Source organism: Lampetra fluviatilis, chromosome 24 (genome assembly GCF_964198595.1).
Source record: "Lampetra fluviatilis chromosome 24, kcLamFluv1.1, whole genome shotgun sequence".
Classification (NCBI taxonomy): Eukaryota; Metazoa; Chordata; class Hyperoartia; order Petromyzontiformes; family Petromyzontidae; genus Lampetra; species Lampetra fluviatilis.
In genome coordinates this window covers 6,647,121-6,668,242 of record NC_136298.1, presented here as the reverse complement: position 1 = coordinate 6,668,242, position 21,122 = coordinate 6,647,121, and the positions used below count along the sequence as shown (strand labels likewise).

At 43.0% G+C, this 21,122-nt stretch overlaps 1 protein-coding gene across 4 annotated transcripts in view; it reads right to left on the bottom strand.

Annotated features, from left to right (window-relative positions):
- Positions 1-21,122, bottom strand: part of LOC144941097 (beta-1,4-galactosyltransferase 2-like) — a 41,944-nt gene that overhangs the window by 13,998 nt on the left and 6,824 nt on the right. For 2 of the 4 annotated variants that reach the window (XM_078867576.1, XM_078867578.1), the window contains exons 2-5: positions 9,739-9,974; positions 5,851-5,928; positions 5,479-5,666; positions 4,835-4,957 (exon numbers count right to left, since the gene is read on the bottom strand). In XM_078867576.1, the coding sequence (XP_078723702.1) occupies positions 4,835-4,957; positions 5,479-5,666; positions 5,851-5,928; positions 9,739-9,974 (625 nt within the window). The remainder of the gene's footprint in view (positions 1-4,834; positions 4,958-5,478; positions 5,667-5,850; positions 5,929-9,738; positions 9,975-21,122) is intronic. The other 2 variants (XM_078867577.1, XM_078867579.1) reach the window with 1 other exon arrangement.

Here is a 21,122-nt window from a genome sequence, read left to right as displayed (position 1 = left end):
AGGGGGGGAGGAGAGGGGGGGGGGAGTTCATCAGAATGTGGTAGCCAATGAATGGAACGTATCGGGAGGGAGGGGGGTGGGAGGGGGAGGGAGCCAACAAAACATTTGGCGACGGCTTGGACGCGGCTGCTGCGCACGCCAACACAATGGGCAGAGAGGGGGGAGGGGAGGTCTGATACACATGATAGAACAAAGGAACGAAAATGCCCATGTTTATACCAATGCAGGCTGAAAAATGAAGAGAGTACTGTTAAAAATAACTGGGGATGTTAACACTCGGTGAAGTAAATTAAAATAGTGCCTGTCAGATAAGATGGTCCAAAAAGTGTAATTAAGTCTTTTTTGCGTGGTTAATAACATCTTTCCAGTGATTACTGAGTTTGTACCCATCATCACGGTTGAAATTATGTCTGTGTTTGTATATTTGTATGGCTTCGTGTACAAACCTTTGATGGTAGCCAGGAGGCTTGCAGAGAACCTTGGTCTTGGAAAAGACAATTTCATGAGAGCCCGCCGAGTTGTAGCAATGATCGGCAACGGCCGAAGAATCAGTTCTGCCGTGTTTCAGATCTGACTTGTGCTCGCGGACACGATCAGCAACATGACGTTTTGTTTCTCCAATGTAGCAATCACCACAAATGCAACTCAATTTGTAGACTCCAGGATACTGTAAGTCAGGAACGACATCCTTCACAGATGGAATCAGATCACGGATTTTATGCACTGTGCTGAATCGGACTTGGATCTTATGTTTGTTTAGAATTTTGGAGATCTTTTTGGTCACGCCTGCTATGTATGGTAACGTGATAGTTTTGGTCGGAGTTTCATGTGGTTGTTTCTGTCTGGTGGGAGAGACAGCTTGGCGGATAGTACGGTCAGAGTATCCGTTCATCCTGAGGGCCCGATGTACAGACATAATTTCAACCGTGATGATGGGTACAAACTCAGTAATCACTGGAAAGATGTTATTAACCACGCAAAAAAGACTTAATTACACTTTTTGGACCATCTTATCTGACAGGCACTATTTTAATTTACTTCACCGAGTGTTAACATCCCCAGTTATTTTTAACAGTACTCTCTTCATTTTTCAGCCTGCATTGGTATAAACATGGGCATTTTCGTTCCTTTGTTCTATCATGTGTATCAGACCTCCCCTCCCCCCTCTCTGCCCATTGTGTTGGCGTGCGCAGCAGCCGCGTTCAAGCCGTCGCCAAATGTTTTGTTGGCTCCCTCCCCCTCCCACCCCCCTCCCTCCCGATACGTTCCATTCATTGGCTACCACATTCTGATGAACTCCCCCCCCCTCTCCTCCCCCCCTTCAACTTGCTTATAAGGGATTACATCTTGAATCATTGCTTCACTTGATGCAGCTAATCTGGCTGTGACGGTCCCACCTGATGACGGAGACTTGTGTTGCCTCCGAAACGTCGTGAATTTTATTTTTATTTTTGTTTTGTTTTATTTTACTTTCATTACTTTTAATGTTTTACCTACGTGACTTTACCGAAAAAACCTGAGAGTATGAATCATTGCAGTCACGAAAGCTTCAAATCTAGAATTGAAAACCTTCCCAAACAGGACAAACTTGTATTCGAAACATGGAATGCCATCCCCAACACTTATATAAACATGAAAAAGTATGCATTTGGAGTCCTGTCGATCTTCGGCTCCACATATGTATGTGAGCAGGTCTTCTCCAACATGAACTATATTAAAAACAAACATCGATCACGCCTCACAGATGACAGCTTGCAAGCCTGTGTGAAAATGAAGGTGACGTCTTACAGCCCTGATGTGCAGACACTGTGCACTGAGGTTCAGGAGCAAAAATCCCATTAACCAGGTAATTGAGCTATTAATTTGCAAAAATATATTTTACATTGTTAAGTGAAAAAGTCCTTTTTTTATTCAGATTGACAGCTGACTGCACGATCCTGTATATAGCAATAAGGTAAGAAACAATATATGCAGTGTTATATTTGTTTTAAATGTTGCAATGGTTTTGCGGCTCCCAGTTTATTTTTTCCTTCGGAAACGGGTCCAAGTGGCTCTTTATGTCTTAAAGGTTGCAGACCCCTGCCCTAGGTCAACTCAGCCTCAAATGATTACCTGGTGTGGCGTGCAAACATCACCACTGGGGAGTTAAAGGTGGCCGGTCGTGGTGCGAGCCACCCACCCCCTTGTGTGCCATGCCGGCCTTCATAGGCACTACTCGCTAACAGCACTTGCCCCAACAGCCTGTGAAGGTTACACAGGACAGTTTACAATGTGACCGCTATTCATTATGCCCTATTTACAGTATTGTTGTTACAATCTATGTCGTTTATCACTGAGCTTATGTGCAACAGTGCAAGTACCAGTCCTGAGTGTGTTTAAAAACTCTGCTTTAGCTGCTGTAAACATAGGTGGTTCTTGTCATTCCTGTCTCTTACCACATCTACAATAAATAATACCGTAATAATAACTGCATGTGTTTTTGCACGGTGGCAGATAAGCAAAATGTACCCACTTCCTCAAATTCACATAACCCCCCATCCCCCAGACATTCTATTGAGCTCGCGTGGTCATTTTCCACAGCTCATATTTCAGCTATCTTTTCGCCATGAGTCATGCAGCCCTAAGTTGCAATGCTGCCTGGATTCATAATAAAACCTACTCACACATCAAAACTATAGATGGTGATTAAAAAAAACCCCAAGATAACAAAATAACAGCGTGGGATGTAAAACCTTATAACACAAGAGGACCACAATGCACTTCTTCAGGAAAAGTGGATGTATTTTTGCACATGTACAAAATGGCTGGCATCCACAGCTTGGTCCTTATGTTCACATACCTGTCAACCCATACGGTTTACCCGTATTCTTGTCCTGGGAAATGTTTAGGTTAATACGGCGTACAGCCGTTTCAATAGGGCTTTGTGGGATAAACGTTGAGATTTATAAGGGCACGGTGTGGCCAATGAGGTCTGAATTGGTCTGTCATAAAGTAGGCACTGATAAGGGGTTGACAGGTATGTGTTCATCAGGCTAAAGTTAAGCTAATGTACATAATAAGGCCCAAGCCGTGGACATTCGCCCAATATGCATAATGCATTAGATACATTATGTACATTAGTCTCATGTATGACATCAATTACATAGATTATGTACACTAACGTGATGTACGCAATGCGTAATACTTATTTTTATGAAACTACAATTTACGCATTTGTGCATATTGTTTGAAACCAATCGTGTGCTGCATCCGCATGCGAATATGATTGTCGGTACTAGTGCGCAAATCACAACGGACATGACAAAATTATGCTTAGTTTGGCTCGAATAATTTGGCGATGTTGAGTTGGCAGTGGTGCACAAACAGAAAAACCAAAAACACACATTTTTTTTAAAACACTGTGGCCTTAAAAAAAGTAAAATAAAATACACAACAGGTGGTGTTCTGGGACATTTCCCAAAACATTGCCTATTTTATATTTTCCCTTTTAAGACAACTCCACAGAGACGGTCTTGCAAGCTTTAAGGACTTGGGACCCCACTGAAAAAGAGCCGTCCCATCTCAAAGGATTATGCAGATTAAATACTTTGAGTAACAACTGTCAATAGGATCGTTGAGCAAACGTACTTACAGCCACTCGCCGATTTGTTTGGCCAGTCTTAATCGTGGAATGCTCAAGTTTAATGGACTGTTTTACCAACAGGTCAATGCCATTGCTATGGAGATATAGATAGGTCTCAGGTTTTGTTAATATTTTTGCTGTGGAAGAACAATTATTTTGATATGTGGACGTCAAAGGTGAACTCTACAAGAGCTGCAGTGACGATTGCGTAAGAAAAAAAAGAAATAAACAGAACCATATTCCTCACCAAGGATGTCCTCTGCACATTCATTGATGTAATAATGCACTGTCGCCCCTCACTATAATTTACAGTTGCATTCTTTCGTGGCAATACCTTCAGTCGCTAAATTCTAATGCCAAGGTCTGCTAGCCACAAATTTTCAGTACACATCAGAACCCAGCCTTGCTACTATTGACATGAATGTGTCCGTACAGGGGAACCAGATAATCGCGTTCCTTCATTTCAACACCAAAAAATATGAACAGCTTATTACGTACAACTCCACATGCCATTTGTCACAAATTAAATGGATGTACTCAATTCCACAAGCTTTTGTACTTTTACTTATTTTGTCATTCATAATTCCCCACAATAATGCTCATGGTTATTTTGTGTGATGTATTATATAGTTTTGCGTTGAACTAGGACCCATATTGAAAAGAGAGGGTCCTTGCCTATACGTATGTTGAACCTATTTTGCACCTTACGCAGTCAACCATGGCAGTACATCAGCGATGGTTCAAGAAAGCTCTTTAGATAATGAATGTTAAAATTAGTCCAGGGTTTTCTTGTATGACACCAAAGCCGCTGACAAAAATGACTCCCAGAAGGTCATGTTGCTGGTGGGTAATGTAAGAAAAAAATAATGGAGTGGCAGATATTGGAAGGGGGCTTCTTGTCCGTTTATTATAATGCACAAAGGTGTTTCACATAACAATACATTGCTTTTAACGTATTATTGCATTACTTTTTCTGACAAGTTCATGCCTGGTGGACGTTTTTTGTTTGTGTTTTATCAGCACTCCCGAGTCAGGGGCAGGGAAACACGGAAGAGAAGCAGAGTGAGCAACACCATGGGCATGACCCGGGACAAAACCACCAGGGCATGACCTGGGACAAGACCACCAGGGACCGGAATCAACAACGACAATGCAGGGCAGCCAGGGCAGCACCAAGGGGCATTCTTGCAGCTCGGCCGCCCGGCTTCTCACCTGGTATAGATGTCATCGTCTTCGCCGCCCCAGCCCCAGTAGTTGTTGGGGAAGCCGTTTATCTTCTCAAACTGAGCCTTGGAGAGGCCCGACACTCCGCCAAAGTACGAGTTGTACGGGAGGCTGAAAATAAACATTGGCACGAATGCGATAAAAAAATGTTGCGGCATTCTTCGGTTCGCTACTTTTACACTTGATATAGAATCTTAGTAATAAATTGTTTGGTGTGGGTGTTCACATACATGCTTTGGTAAGCCTATGCACCTGCAATGTTGACAAGACGTACACAACATTGCGTGCAATTATACACATGAGGACCTGTACACAAATGATGGCCAATTGTCAGGAACAATAACGGAGTGGCAGCCAAGGAATGGAACGCATCCAAGAGGACGTCCGCCAATAAAATTGAGCGATTACATCGGTTTGTGCGAGGGGATGCGAAGTTGGATTTTTGCATCGCGGGATCCCAAGTGGTGGTGACGGTTTGGGGAAAGCCTTCAACCAGCAGTGGACTGACCATGGTTGATAATGACGACGATGATGAAGAGCAATTTAGACTAGTTGGGCCTTCATCAGGGTGGGCTTATCCCCCTTCAGCCCCTTCCCCCTCCCGACACTACATGGCTGGTGTTGACCCTTACTGGAATCCGAACTTGTCCATGGCGACGGAGAAGTGCCGGGGATTGTCGTAGCAGCGGTAGAGGTTGCGGTCGTCCATGGGCACCAGGTCGACGTCGCTGAAGATGAAACAGTCGTAGGGGGCGTCCTTGAGGGCCTCCACGTAGCCGATGTTCATGAGCTTGGCTCGGTTGAACACCCCCTCTCCAAACTGCAGCCACCGCATGCGCATGGTCCAGTTTGCCAGACATTAGGAGGTAATAGGTTATGCCAAAGCGAGTGTTTAGTTGATCACCCGAACGTAGCGTGTGTGTGACCGTGAGAAATGCACGTTAACTACGCGCCGACATTCATATTAACGACCATGAAATAATTTGCAATAACGTTTTACAGACCTTAGTCACTCCACTGCTTGGTGAGCGCTTCCCCACGCCGTGTCGGTCATGGGGCTTATCTGATAATGCATCATCGACCTAGTCAGTGTGGATTTGTGGTTGTGGGAAGCAAAGAATAATATAACAATGGAATTGATGTGCTGCCATCTTCTGCCCACAAAGTGACATTGATGATAGAAAATGCTAATATTGTCCATCCCCCCTTTGTCAGTCAATCACTTCCCACACTGTCAGTTAATGGGTGGTTTACCCATGTATAACCACACTGGTCACCGACGTTTGCTTTGGTCATGAATCAAACTCGGCTCACCAGCCTCAATGCTACAGCACTGACTGCTCCGAATGTTAACAATTATAATTACACGCATGTCCAGTTCATACACAGGGATGCCTCACTGAGTCTCACGATTCATTCAGCAAGGGACCTGCTTGTTCTGTTTGGCTCATCCTCCACTTTAGTACAATGAGTAGATGATTGTAGCTTGGAATATGCACACCCTGAGTAGCTCTCATAAAAAATCTGGCATCTTCTACATGCTAGGCTTCAAACCGTGTGATTCGAGTCCAGAATTTTTTTTTTTACTCCATTAGCATTTGGGACAGTAGTGACATGTAGTGGTTGACTCATGGTGTTATGAATTCGGGAACCGGAGTCTGATTCCCGGCCACAGCTAACATCAGTGGCGAGTGGAAATCTAAACTGGTCAGAGGCCCCTGCCAATTACCAACCCGCATTGACCTCCGTGGTGAAGTATGGTCAAACAACCCCCTAGCAGTGGAATAATAATGAACTATAACAGACTATTATTTGTTGCACGCTCGATTTGAAGAGACGAGGGGCCTCCAGATCGACGGGAACACATTTATTTTGAATATCTGTAAAATGCCACAATATGTATTCTCACACTCAGCAGGTCGACATACAGGCCTCCACGAGACACGTGGTTGGGGTGGATAGTACACGACTACAGTACTTAAGAGCCCCCACCTGTCACCCACTAGCCGTAATCGACATTGATCGCCAGTGTACACAGACGTGCTGTTGAAACTCATCAGAGGGACCTTATAAAACAAACTCAGCTTACAATGATTGAGGGGGGGTAATTTCTATGTTATGAGACAAGGAAATGCACAGAAGCCTAACGGAGATCAATGTTAATCACCTTTTATCCCCTGTGAGAGAATGGCCTGTGGAGAATGGCATCATAGAACCACATCTCAGGGTCCCTTCAATTCCCACTAATCCACATTGGGCAGGGGGAGGACATTCTTCTATGGCCTGCTTTTGAGTTGGTCATTGCGTAGCAATCAACCGCAAACCATATCATTCCACATTGCCGTAAGCTCAAATTGAACAAAACCTTCTCTGTGCAATTATTGGCGACTGAGATAACCAATTCACAATAATTGAGAACCCCATTTAAATCCCAGGCAATTTGCCATTCAGTGGGCAATAAAAAAAATATGCATGATTTGATGCATATTAAATCAGTGGAAGTGTACTACTTGTTTTCAATAGACATTAAGAAATCAATTGAGGGGATATTTGGTAAAACTCGCTTTGTAAGCAGCAGGTGGCACTGTAACAACAAGGTCAGACTTAATGAACGTGTAACTTGCTCCCGAACATGAGAGTCTCGTGGGGGTCAATGCCCCGCCCAAACTGGGCACCTTTATTAATTTATTTTCAGGAGTTTACAATCAAGATTAACAAAAATAAATTAATTATATGCACCCGCCATTCATAACGTGAGGGACAAAGCGAACCCCCCCCAAATATAGAAGTCAAACTCCGCCTATGCTCGAGAGGCTTCTACGAATTGTCAAGACTTAATATTAGGATCATGGTGTGCATTAATTAGTTGTTATTACAACAAAAAATGAAATGCTCAAAGAAGAAAACGGTCGGGTGCATGCTTTGAATTACATTGTGGGACCGGAATGTGAACGCATGGATTAGAGAACACACACACATGCCAATAACATACTTTAAAATGGTCAGAAAAGTTAGTGGGATTAGGCAGGACACGTGGTGGCTAGAAGACATGATGTTTCGAGTACTGTGTTTGGCTGAAATACATTTCCAGGTGATATGCCCCTTCGTTGAATAATCATTTATGGCCAGGTCGCATCTGAAAATGACCTACATAGCTCAGTGGGCCTTACCTGGTAAAAAAAAAAGTTTTAGTTAGATGGCCGATGGTCAAGAATAATTATAGTGGCAGTCAAGGCGTGGAATGCACTCGAGCATACATCCACCGGGGATATGGAGCGATGGGGCAGGTGCTACATGGATAATTTATATCGTGGGCTCGCGAGAGATGGTGGGGCATTTGGGAGGCCTTCATCCTGCAGTGGATTGAGCAGGGCTGATGATTAATATAATCAATTACAGAGCAGTAATGCAGTCGTCTGTGCACTGCACTCTAAAAAAATCTGAAAACACAAACATCTTTAAAATGCACATTTTTTACTGATATCTTTATATTATGGAAAAGGGCAATGCAGAAGTTATTTTTAGAATATCATTTACTCCCTGTTATTTTACTAAATGATAGTACATTAAGATTGGTCACTGAGTTTGCATGGGTAACCTTAGTTACCCAGTAATGGGTTTTGGGTCTTGGATAATGGATACTGCTCTAACAAGCATTTCGCACATGTGCAGGATACACATTCACGGAACGTGCTTTTATGTATTTCAATAAAGACCTAAACATGTATGTCTCGAAAGCCTCTCGGGTACCTCCCGACAAGGTAGAAAGATGAAATTTGGTACATCGGTAGCTTTCAGGAAAAATCTGAAAATCCAACATTTTTTATTTTAAGGTCCCCAAATCTAGATTTTAAACGCCCCATAAACATGTTTGTGTGTCATTCAGAAACCGTTCAAAATACAAGATTGCTTTTTTTCTTGGATCAGCATTAAACGGCAACTAAAATTAAACGAAAACCATTGTTCTATATTATTCTTTTTGAGATATGTCGGATTCAAGTGGTTTTGAACGAAAAAATACGCATTTTATGATGTTCAAATCTAAATAATAATAAAATTATCTATTACATAATTGCATACACCCCCACCCCTGATCTCGAATCATGATGGGATTCAACAATGATGACATCATCCTGCACTATTTAAGACCGGAAGCAGGTGGATGGCTCCACTATTCTGGAAAATCGCCCGAAGAAGCTGGATGTAATTTTCAGCGAAATGGCGTACTCAAATTGTAAATCTTATGGATCCACTCTTCAACACACCGGTGGGCTAAAGTAGTGAACTATTTGTCTTTGTCAACGTGACACATTTTTTACTGATTAGCGATGTCGGGTGGTGGAGGGTTGCGACACATTGATAATAACGCGATCTAACCCAAAAACCTTTATTATGAACAACTTATATTAAACATATTACACATTATAATGTACAGTATTAAATAAACTTCCATAAATAAATAAAAATATTTTATTCGTATGTATATAGTTCAATAGATCGGTGCGTTTATTATGTATTTAGTGATTTCAGTGTTTATTTATTATTTTACTTTATCTATTTTAAAAAATGTAATCGTGAACACACCCAAACTTCTACTGTCCGAGGCCACCACGAAGGCACCTTGTTTCACTGATGCAGTCCGCAGTTGCTTCGCAGGAGAGAGGGGGGTCGCGACGATCGCCGTGCGTGTGATTAGGCACCTTGCGGGGGAACTTTCCAGACACTGACCGTGACACCAGCATGTGTGGTTTCCTCTTTTTTGTATATATAACGCCACGGTACGTTTAACATCCACTTTGAAATTGGACGGCCGCCCATTTACTTTGCGGCTAAAATTCCTGCGTTGTTTAACCAGGAGGCAGCCACGGATGTGGGTGGTGTGCCGTTCCTACCTGGTTGATGACGTAGATGCCATACTCGATGGTCTGCCGCTGGAGTATCGGGTGCAGGTAGTAGAGCCAGTACTTGAGGTGCTCATCCCGGTGCCGGAAGGGGATGATGATGGCCACCTTCTGTTTGGAGACGCAATTTGCGGGACGGAACCGGCCACCTTCTTGCACCTTTGGGTTCATGGTCTTTGTCTCCTCCAAGGTCACGGGAATGTTGAATTCCACCAGAAGGGGCCCCACTGCATAAATGCGTGTGACAAACAGTGCATTCATTACTAAAATTCCACTGAAACCAATGACCGCTTCCTGACTTTGAGAACCAGTAATCGATTATGAAAACGACTACACAGTGGATTGGAAACAGGAAAAATATATTTTTTTTATCTTGTTTCCTTTCTCAAATTTACACGCCTTCAAAATCTATACATCAGCTGTGTTATCATGATAATGTAATATGTGTTAAGCAGGTCACACTCAGCTAGCTCGTTATGAGACTGATACTGCTTTTCCACTGTACAACAGAGCCGCGCGGCGGGGCCATGCCAAGCTAGCTCCGTGCCGCTCAGGAGGTGCTAGGTTTCTGCTGACGTCGCGTGCAATGAATGTGGAATGGCTGATTTACACAATCGACTGGTAAAACGTTATAGAAATAATTGACGCTGTCCCTTGCCCCCTTCTGATGAGGCCAGTTTTACAGTTTGGGCCCGACTCAACTTGGAAAACAATGGTCCCAGGCTGGCATGGTTCTGAAGGGGGCATTCAATGTTAATTTAGTCTGAATTTTTGAAAATTTTGTCACAGTCTCAGTGTGTTCGACAACAAGCGGTGGAATTACGGTCACATTTTAGCCTTTGGAATTTTCAAGTCACCCTCGAAAGCAGACAAAAATATTCGCTCTCTAAAGCAGTTGAAATGTTGTGTCTCAGTTACTAAATCCTGGTGTGAGGGTGTAACATCTTTGCCTTCCACCTCCCACCAATCTTAATGGGTATACATTCACTGTGCAGACAGTTACCATGTTTGGTCTTCCTCGGTGCACTGCAGCATGGTCAAACAACCCTAGAAGTGGAATGTCAAAGGGTGAAATTATATTTAAAAATTATAAAAATTATCCACCAATGAAATTACATTCTTGTGCGCGTGATATTTGGCTATGCACAATTGATGCAAATGATATGCAAATCTTCTTGGTTCTTTCCCTTCTACGCGACTTTACCGAAAGAACCAAGAAGATTTGCATATCATTTGCATGAATTGTGCATAGCCAAATATCACGCGCACAAGAATGTAATTGATATGTAAATGTTTATTTTTTCAAGCTAATGTTAGATTTTTTTAGAGGGGATCAGTGGAGGCCCTACCATGACCAAAGGATGAGTAAATAATTGCAGGGTTAACATTTCAACTCACGGGGTAACACTTAAGCAAATGAGAGAAGTAAAAAGGATAAAACTCCAAATAAATTAGGTGAAATGAGACGAATAAAAGAATACAATCTTGAATTGAATTGCAACTAAATTAAATCGCCAAGGGAGGGCGAATCATTACATGGCTACGTTACGAGGTGCTGTGGAGATATTTACTGGTACTAGATTTGTGCGAAATTTCACTTCGCTAGCATTAGACTGTGGGAATCCTCACTGCACGCGAAGAGCAGGAGACTTCAGAGCTTTAACCCATTCAATCCCGAATTTTTCCCAGACATGAAAATATCTAAATCATGCGTCAATAGTAACCCTTTGAAATAATCAATCATTATTTTTTGAAATTTTTATGGAAAAGTATGTGGAAAAAGTGTGTTTTATGGTCGGTCACAATTGTGACCGGTGGAATAACGTGATGTATACTGAATTAACAAATTTCTCCTATCCAGTCATCAAAATTATTATATATCCCAGCCCAGTTATTAACACATTTAACTCTGTCACTGGCAGTAGGCTTTAGAACCAAGTGCACGATTAGTTTGTCCATCACTATTTTGAACCACGATCAGTCAGACCTACTCTCATACAGTATGTCTTGAATCAATTGACCTTTTCCAAAAACATTTCAGTCATTTTGATTGTCTTTTTCCCTTTTTCATCGACTTTTCTTTTCTTCATAGAGTCCGTTGTACTGCTTCTCCTCACCCTTTATTGACTTTTCTATTTTTCTTCCATTGGATTTTTCAGCCGTGTAACATTCAATTATCTCCTTTGCTACTGTCCATGGTATATCTTGAAGCACTCAATGTGCAGTGGCGCTTTGCATTTCTCACATGCATAGGTATGCGTTTGTCACAATGACGACATCTCTGGAACCGGTGCATCGTGTTAATTGGCCTGTGGGAAGCTGTCATATCTTGCCCAATCGTCAACAGTGGCAGATCACTGGCTCAGTGGTTTCGTCCCAAACATTTGCATAAGAGACTGTGCCACTATCCATGAGAAGGTGAGCAGGTCGATGGTCCCTCCCATAACGTCTCTGTGAAAGGAAATGGCTGTTTACGAGTGCACTGTTGAGTGACCATGCAAAGATGGGCCACCACCACTTCTTAGACCTGATCGAGATATGGTATATTGAAACCTGTAGGTCGTGAAGGTCAACATCAGCAATGTGCTCATTGTATCGGTTGATGCATTTTGGTTGTGGGACTTTGTCAAAGGCACGTCGCTCCTTGTTCCATCTCTTGACAGAGGGGTCTCACTGTATTTCTCCTCCTTGTTTGTTTGCCACTGTGACAATGTTATTGTCTTTCCAACGAACCAGCAACTTGTCTCCTTGGGTCAGAACCTCAAAAGGTTCCCCGAGGTAACTTCATGAAGTCCTTCTGTGGTTTGAATAATAAAACGTCAAAAATACGATTTTTCCTCATCGTTCCAGAGCTCCCATATCTTCTTATCGTCATTTCATCAAGGAGTGCAGGCGAACTGGAGAGGTTGTCATTAAGGAACTTGCAACCTTGAGGCACCTGAGATTGTTCTGCAAGACCGAGAACGACACTGGGTCCCTGACCCAACCCAGTCTCAGGGAGGAAAGTGTGGGATCCACCATATGGCTCAATGTGATACATGTAACCACTGGATGAGGCAAGGTTCCATAGCTTGTAACCAAAACGGATTGGTTTACCTCTTATGAATTGCTTACATCCATGTCAGCCATAGTATCAGATCATGATCTCATCCACTGACAGCCATTCCTGAAATGGAATGACTTTGTATGACTGATTGAGCTCGGAGAAGAATAGCCTAGCCTTAAAAAAACGGGTCGTCAGTGAACTTTGTGTTGTTAACCACATGAACTGAGGCCATTATTTCATCAAAGCGATTTCTCCGCCATTGCATCTGAAATGCTATTATCGTGTACATCACTGTCAAGTGACCAGTACATGTCTTCTTGGAATAAAGCTGTACCCAGATGTGATAATGATGCCATATAATGTAAGGAGCTCATCCATACTCAGATACAGTTGCTTGTCCTTGGTCTGGGTGGTTGTAGAGGTTGGACATTTCAATGGTGATCTCTCTTCGGATGGGTGGATACATTAGTAAGAAAACATCCATTGGGTTGGGGCAGCTTTGTTTTACACATTCTGCAGCATTTGGGCTGTATACTATGTGGTTTGGAATCACAGCGGTGGCAGGCCTCTTCGATCGTTTGAACACTCGATCTTTATTTTTGACCAACTGCAGCTTTGCCCTTGGCTCTTCTGGCTGCCCAATATGGCTTATAGAGGCCCTTGGCTCTTTATTATCAACAGTGGAGGGGGGTGGGGGAGTGGGGGGTGAGGGGTAGGTCATCATCACTGATAACGTTGTTCCTGTCATGATTTGTTTACATAAGTTCAGCATATGCATTCAACAGATTGGCTGGCAAATGGCCTGTCTCCCCCTCATAGTCCATATCTGACCCATCGCTATCACAATCACTGAGGACAGCATCTTTCTAATTTTGAGGGATAACTGCAATGTTGCATGCCTTGTCTGGGCGGTCATCTAGAGCCAACATATCCAGAACTTGACTCAAGTGAAACTAAAAGAACAGTAGAAAGTTAGGTAGAACAAGAACTATGTATGTGTATAAGTATGTGTATACCTAGAGCGCCAGGTGCCTAAAGCACAGCAAATTGGCACAGTCAGTCGACCCATGGCACCTGGGTCTGCCCCGTGACCTGCCAGCGGGCGTTCGACACTTTACGTGGCCTCAAGGTGCACATAGCCTGGCACTAGCGTCGTGGTGACATCACCGCTACTTAGTGACGAATGGCGGTTGTTGTTGTATACCTAGATGCACTGTGTTATCCCACCGGTCACTATTGTTGTCGTCAACATGTTTACTCATTCTATGACAACACTGAACAAATTTGAGTACCGTATTTTTCCGCATATAACCCGCGGGGTATACCACTTTTTACAAACAAAACAAGCCCCTGCGGTGTATATGGAGGTGCGGGCTATCCCAAAAAATGTTTACACGTGTGACATGTCATAACTCGTTCAATTTTTTCATGGTAGGACTATCCACTATGTAATACTTACCTTTGACTAAAGCACTGCTGAATAAACCACTCACACTAAAATTGCACATATTATCACGTTTGAAATGAATTGTTTGTACAATTAAACAACAATGTTTGAAGTGCGCACAGTTTACCGGCGACGGGAGAGCTGGAAGGAGAGAGGTGGGGGGGTGAGGCAATGGCGTTACCGTAGTGCCGCTATTGTCTGCGCCGTGCGCAATCTACCAGTGCTAAAACTGTACTTATCTACCAGTTATGTGTTACTTATTTATTGGATATGTACTTTGTTACTTATTTAATGTTTTAAGTTCACTCGTTTCCGGTTAGTTTGTTTTCTTTGTGCACGTTATGATTTGAATGTTAACAATTGATAGTGGAATGTATTACAAATGTAAATTTCGTATTAATATGATGGAATTAAGCTCGGTAACGACGTTAAATATATGAATGCATGCGGGGTATATGGAGGTGCGGGCTATCTGAAATTTGTTTTACACAAAACGCTATTTTTGCGGGGTATATGCGTCTGCGGATTATATGCGTATGAGGGCTATATGTGGGAAAATATGGTAATTGCAAATTCATATGTAGTGCTCGTACCGACACAACAGCTTCTTGTCTTTCCTCGGATAGTTATTTAATTATATAGTTCCACATTTCACCCGTCAACACTGCTCAATGTTCCTCCGTACACTCCAACCCACAACTCTCCGGCAACATCATTCAATGTTCCTCCGCTCGCTCGCTGCGCTCCGCTGGCCTCGCTCGCTCCCCTTTGCTCCTCCGGCGACTCTCCTCTCCACTCTCTTTCTCTCTCTCCAGCTCGGCTGCTCTTTATCAACTCCGTCGTCCCACTCCGTCGTAACTCTCCGTCATCTCACTCCGTCGTCTCTCTCTCCATTGATGTTTCCGTTACTCCGCTACTACCCTATGCTGCACTCTCTATCCACTGCTACCCTATGCTGTAATCTCTCTATCCACTGCTACCCTATGCTGTACTCACTATCCGCTGCTCCGTCTCTCCATCCGTTCGTCTCTCGTCCCAGGCACCAACTCCCGTTTCACTCCACCATCTCACCCTTCATCCCCGAACCAATTACCCCTAATTAATTAGGTCATCCCCCGCGACGCCATTCGCCCCCAGCCCTCGGTGCCACGTGGCATTGTTATTCCAGACACGCCGGCGCCAATCTCAGACAACAACCCCTCTCGTCCAATCAACGTCCTGCGTCCTCAATTACCCCCGGCCACCTGCGGCCCCCTTAACTATCACACCACCTTAATTTGTACAACAACAACGGTTAGCCAATCAGCGCCCTGTGTCCTCGTTTGCCCTCACTGTCCGCCACGTGCACGCATACCGACCCAGCGCGTGACGCGTGTCTCAAGCACTACACATATATCAATACTAGACACCTTAAAAATGATGTGTACCAAAAATATTTGTCCTATCTTTATGTTAACATACTTTAGTAACCTTTTGTTTGGGAGCTTTGATGCAGCCATCCTCTTCTCATGGTGCACCCAGGCAGTAAACAGCTCTGATTATGTGACAATTTACACTAAACATGTGACACTGCACATATTTCATTGAGACCCTTTATTATTTCAATATTTGCTGAAAATGCATTGATACATAAGTCAATAAATATTTTAGAGCCTTATAACTGAAAAAGTTTTTTACGCTCACTATTGTGACCTATGTGATTAAATGGGTTTAAACATGTAATAAAAATAAAACACGTTGTCAATCTGATACATAGTGAAAGCCTCTCCCAATGGTTTGAGCATACTTCATCATGCTGGTCAATGCGGGTTAAGGTGAAGTTGGACCCTTAGCATATCAAATCGGCCATGGCGTGAGCAGCTGCGAGGAATTTGGTAATTTCATATGGCACTGTGTGAACCACTTCAAAATGACGAGGTCATTGGTTTTGTTTGTGCAATTGCTGCATTGGAATGCATTCCTTTTTTTTGTAGAAACTAGAAATCCGATTAGCTCCAAGGAGAACGAGTGTTGTGAGAATACAAATTAAGTTCGTTTTACACTACATGGAGTTAACATTACGTAAAATTCCTGTTGCTTGCAGCTGAGAATCCTCTCAAACTGCAATGGTCGATTGTACCGAACTTTTACTTCAGTAACAAATATAAGTAAGCAAATAATACACCTTCCAAAATATGTTGTTCCACGTAAAAACATTTCTTTTTATATATACAGTCAACGGGTTGTGGAAGACCCGACTTATGGAAATCCGATTTTACGGAAATGCTCCCTATAAATCATGTAAAAAAAAAAATACGCGGAAATGTTTGCATTAGTTACGTTAAGTACAAGTAGTGCAGTGCGGAAAGGTTGTGGATGAATACCGCGGAGCGAGGAGGTGTAAGGCGGGCAGCCGTCTTACGTCTCACTCGAGCTTCACCAGAATTACGGTAAATGGAATTTCTTGATTTTTGGGTAAAATTGTTCAGTTTCCGACATGGAAAATTTGGGCTACAGATCGTTCATGGGAACGCAACCCTTCCATAACCCAGGGACTGTCTGTATCTGATCAGCCACACAACCTTATGGGAGTGAACTTGTTCAGCAGCATTTCAGTTCAATTTCGATTTAAGGCTTTCGTGACTGCAGGGATTCATATTCTTGAATCTTTCCTTAAAGTCACGTAAAAGGGAAATAATAAAATAATAAAAATAAAACAATTAAATTCTCACGACGTTTCGGCCACAACACAAGCAGCCGTCCTCAGGTGACCTGCAACCATCCTCAGGTGACCCGAGGACGGCTGCTTGTGTTGTGTACCTTCTACGTGACTTTACCGAAAGATCCAAGAACATTTGGGTTCAATTACAAGAAAACCATCAACTGGTTTCAACATTCAGTGTTTCATCGGCAACAAAAATAACGAATGGATTCAGTTTAAACAAAGGCGAATTAAAAGCCAAAGGAGAAGAGGCGGCCAAATGTGGTCAAGTCCTCGTCCCACGGCTTGCTGGAACTGGTGCTGGTAACCTAACAGATATCACAAGACAAGGAAGCCTTCCTCTCTGTTAAATATGGGTGCTTGTGATGTAAAACTATATGAACGAAACTATTTACATTTTACCAGAAAAGACCCACTGAGCTATATAGCTCTTTTTGAGAAGCGACCTGGCCACAATCGATCGCTCAACGAAGTGGCTTATTGTGTGGAAATTTATAGCAGCTAAACATTTAAAAACGCATGTTCATTCTAAATGTGGAGGGGAAAAACCAGGGGACGTGGAGAAAAATCCACGCGACCATGGGGAAAACATGCGAACTTCAAATATACGGGCGTCAGCGTCGCGATTGAACCCACGACCTCCTGTATACCAGGCAAAATAGTTAACATCGCCACTGTGGCACCCTCATATAATACGTGACACAAAACAATAATTAGCATCTGACTCTGCTGATGATACACTGAAGTTGAAAAGTACCGTACCAGAAGGCTGTGTGTAAATGTACATTTGTATGTGGAAAGGCAGATTTGTGAAAGAGGCATTTGTCCTGCTGATGATGGCATGTTACTTTTATTCTCCACAATGACCCGCAATTGTTATTTTGTGTTTACCAGTGTGTGTGTGTGGGAGATCCAAATACAGGATGTGCCCAAGGGCAATCACTCATTGGCAAAACACACCTTATAATCCAATGTGAACCACAACACGATCAGATTTCATTCAGATCGGTTGCTATAACAACAAGCCTAAGTGATTTCCTATTCAAATGAGCATTGAAGGCAGTGCTCATATCTTGTTACAGTTCTGAGCCAGTGGTGGAGATTCCACATTCCTATGACGAGGTTGAGTCTATCCATAGGACAACCACTGTTTAATTCCCCACAAAGCGGTAACTAATTGCACCAGTCCCAAAAAGCTGATTTCCCAGAGTCAAATGGTGATATCATCGGCGTCATCAGCCGCTTCATATTGGGTGTTGCTCAAAGGGAGTTTTTCGCCTTCAAAGGCACGAGTAATTAATCACAATAAAGTAGTTGATTACTGAATACAGTAATTGTCACCAGTATCAAACCTAATTCTATTTCAATCGACTTACATTTGCATTGTAATGCTGAGGGGTGAGATAAAAGTTGTTTTTACAGAATGTGGAAGCTGCTAACCGTTGTTCTTTGACAATGTACTTGTTATTAAATAAACGTGAAGTAAACAAGCATGACCTTTTACAAACACTCCAGGTAACATAAAGATGAATCATTTATGAATGCATTTTAAAGATTTTCCCGTATTCTGGGTTCAGAGCACAAGGCACTGACTATTGCATTATTGCTCCATACATTGTGCCTATCATAAATACTCATCACCAGCCATGATCATTCCACTGATGGATGAAGGCCTCTGCCCAAGCCATGACAGAGTAAATGTTGATGGATATCCATTTTGCAGTCAGACAGCGTGGTGGTCCTCAAGTCACAAATAGAGGCGTGCGAGTTCAGTCGATTCAGCACATCATTCTCTGGGGTTCATAAAATGAGTACCCCTTCATGGATGGAAACAATAAACAGTGGTTAACCTATGAGAAATTATCCTTGCCATTTGAATGTGGAATTTCCACTTCTGGCCCAGGGCCATGACTTTACTGAACTAGGGTGGTCAATCATCTTGAGATTGGTTTAACACGTGGGCTTTCGCGACCAATATCATCCATAAGAGGGTTTTTTTGGGTTAGATCGCGTAAATATGTGTCGTTAAACCCGCCACCACCTGACACATCCAACTAGTAAGGGTTGTCACGTAAATAGAACGTGCCAATTCGTCACGAGTACAGCACACCAATGTGTTGGAGAGCCAATCCATAACATTTACAATCGGAGCACAACGTTTTGCCAGTATTTACAACTAGCTTCATCAGGCGACAGCCCGATTTGTAGAGAAGTCCACCTGTTTCGTTCTTTATATATAGAGGCGTAGATGTGGTGACCACACTTGTGTGCTCTTCTTGCGCAAAGCGTGGGGGGGGGGGATTAATGAGTCAACGCACATTATGCGAGACCATTGATCTTGTCCTTCCTGTCCATTGCATGTACACTTGTGACAAATGCCATGTTGGGCAAACAGGACGAATGATCAGCACGAGACTAAAAGAAGACCAAATAAATATTAGATACTTCCAAACTGTCAAAAGTAGCAGAACACGCGTGCCAAAAAGGACACAATTAATTTTGATAATGTTGAAGTTCTGTGCAAAACTAGTTACGACTGGCCAAGACTAATTAGAGAATCTATCGAAATTGAAAGGAATACAAATAATTGTAACTGTTCGGATAGTGCTGCGTTGAAGCGAATCATAAAATAATACATTGTTTAAATGCATGCCTATACAGGCCACCATACTTCAATAGGGATTACCACACACACAATTAACAGGAAGGACACGATCAATCGGCTCGCATAATGCGCATGCATAATGTAGTAGAGCTTAGGTTCGATTTCAGACCCATGCGCCTGTGTCGAGTTTGTACGTTCCCCCTTGTTCTGTACGGGTTAAAGAAACCGGGAGATGGAACCAGCGACAGCTGGAATGCTAGTCAAATTTGTTGGCCACTACAACACCGCCACGGCAGCATTCCTTGTGCCGAATTAGAGCGGTAGGATTATAGGGAAGGGCCTGTTGCCTCCTGCGTTTGCCGTGGGGCTGTCGTTCTTTGAGAAAACGTGTTTGTCAGCAGCAAAAAAACCTAACCTCAATAAAGACTGCCTCACCGCCTGACACGTACTGTATTACACACAAGCCTGGATAATGTTTAGACATTTTTTTTCTTTCATTTTCACATCACAAGCCTGGATTTCCTGTCAATGGTACCGCTCCTAATGTCCTTGAGGTGTGTAGTCAACCTTCTAAAAGAGCCACTTTTAAATTGCTATTAAATGTTATTCAACGAAAGTCTACTACTCTGTGTGTTCGCAGTTTATTGTACATGTTCTCCGATTACTCCGTCTCGTGAAGAGTGTATTTAGTGGATGTGGATGAACAATAATCAAGCACAGCCTTTTATCAATCCACTGCTGGATGAAAGCCTCCACGAACGTTTCGGTGATGGCAGTTGTTTGACCATGCATCATCACGCTGGTCAATGCGGCTTGGTGAAGGAGATGGGTGTCAGCAGGGCCGGTTCAGACATCACTCGCCATCGATATCTGAACCAGCCCTGCCGGCTACCCATGTCTAACATACCGGCCCATTGCCAACATTGCCATCGATGTCAGCCCTTGCTGAAATCGATGGCAAGGGCGCCACGGTGGCGAGATGTTAACTGCCTTGGTAAACAGGAGGCCTTGAGTTCCATCCTGACCTTGACACCTGAATATTTGGAGTTTGCACGTCTCTTTCACCATTGGTCACCTGAAGTTTTTGTCCGTGTCCACCGATTTTTCCCCTCCACATTTAGAATAAACACACACATTTTAGAGTATTTGGCTACTATAAATGTCCACGTAATGATAAGTCTCTTCGTTGAGCTATCATTTGCTGGCCAGGTCGCTTTCTGATAAAGGGCTATATTTTCTTTGGGTTTTTCGGGAAAATCACGTAGATAGGTACAAATTAATAAGAATATTAAATATAAAATAAACAAAAAACGATATCACAACACAAGCGACCGTCATCAGGAGGAAAGAGGGGGAAAGCTGCTGAATGCACACTGTTTCATAGGGTGTAGTCCTCTTTGTAACAAATAAGGCACGAGTATGCTTTAATCCGTTTGTTCCTGTGGTGTACAGCATTGCACTGTGTGTGGTATATTACCAACAGAAGTACGTCAGTGAGCCGGATATATCCTCACATTACAGAAGTACAAAAAGCAAGCCACACAATTGAATGCGGTCTGTATAAGAGTAATGCGGC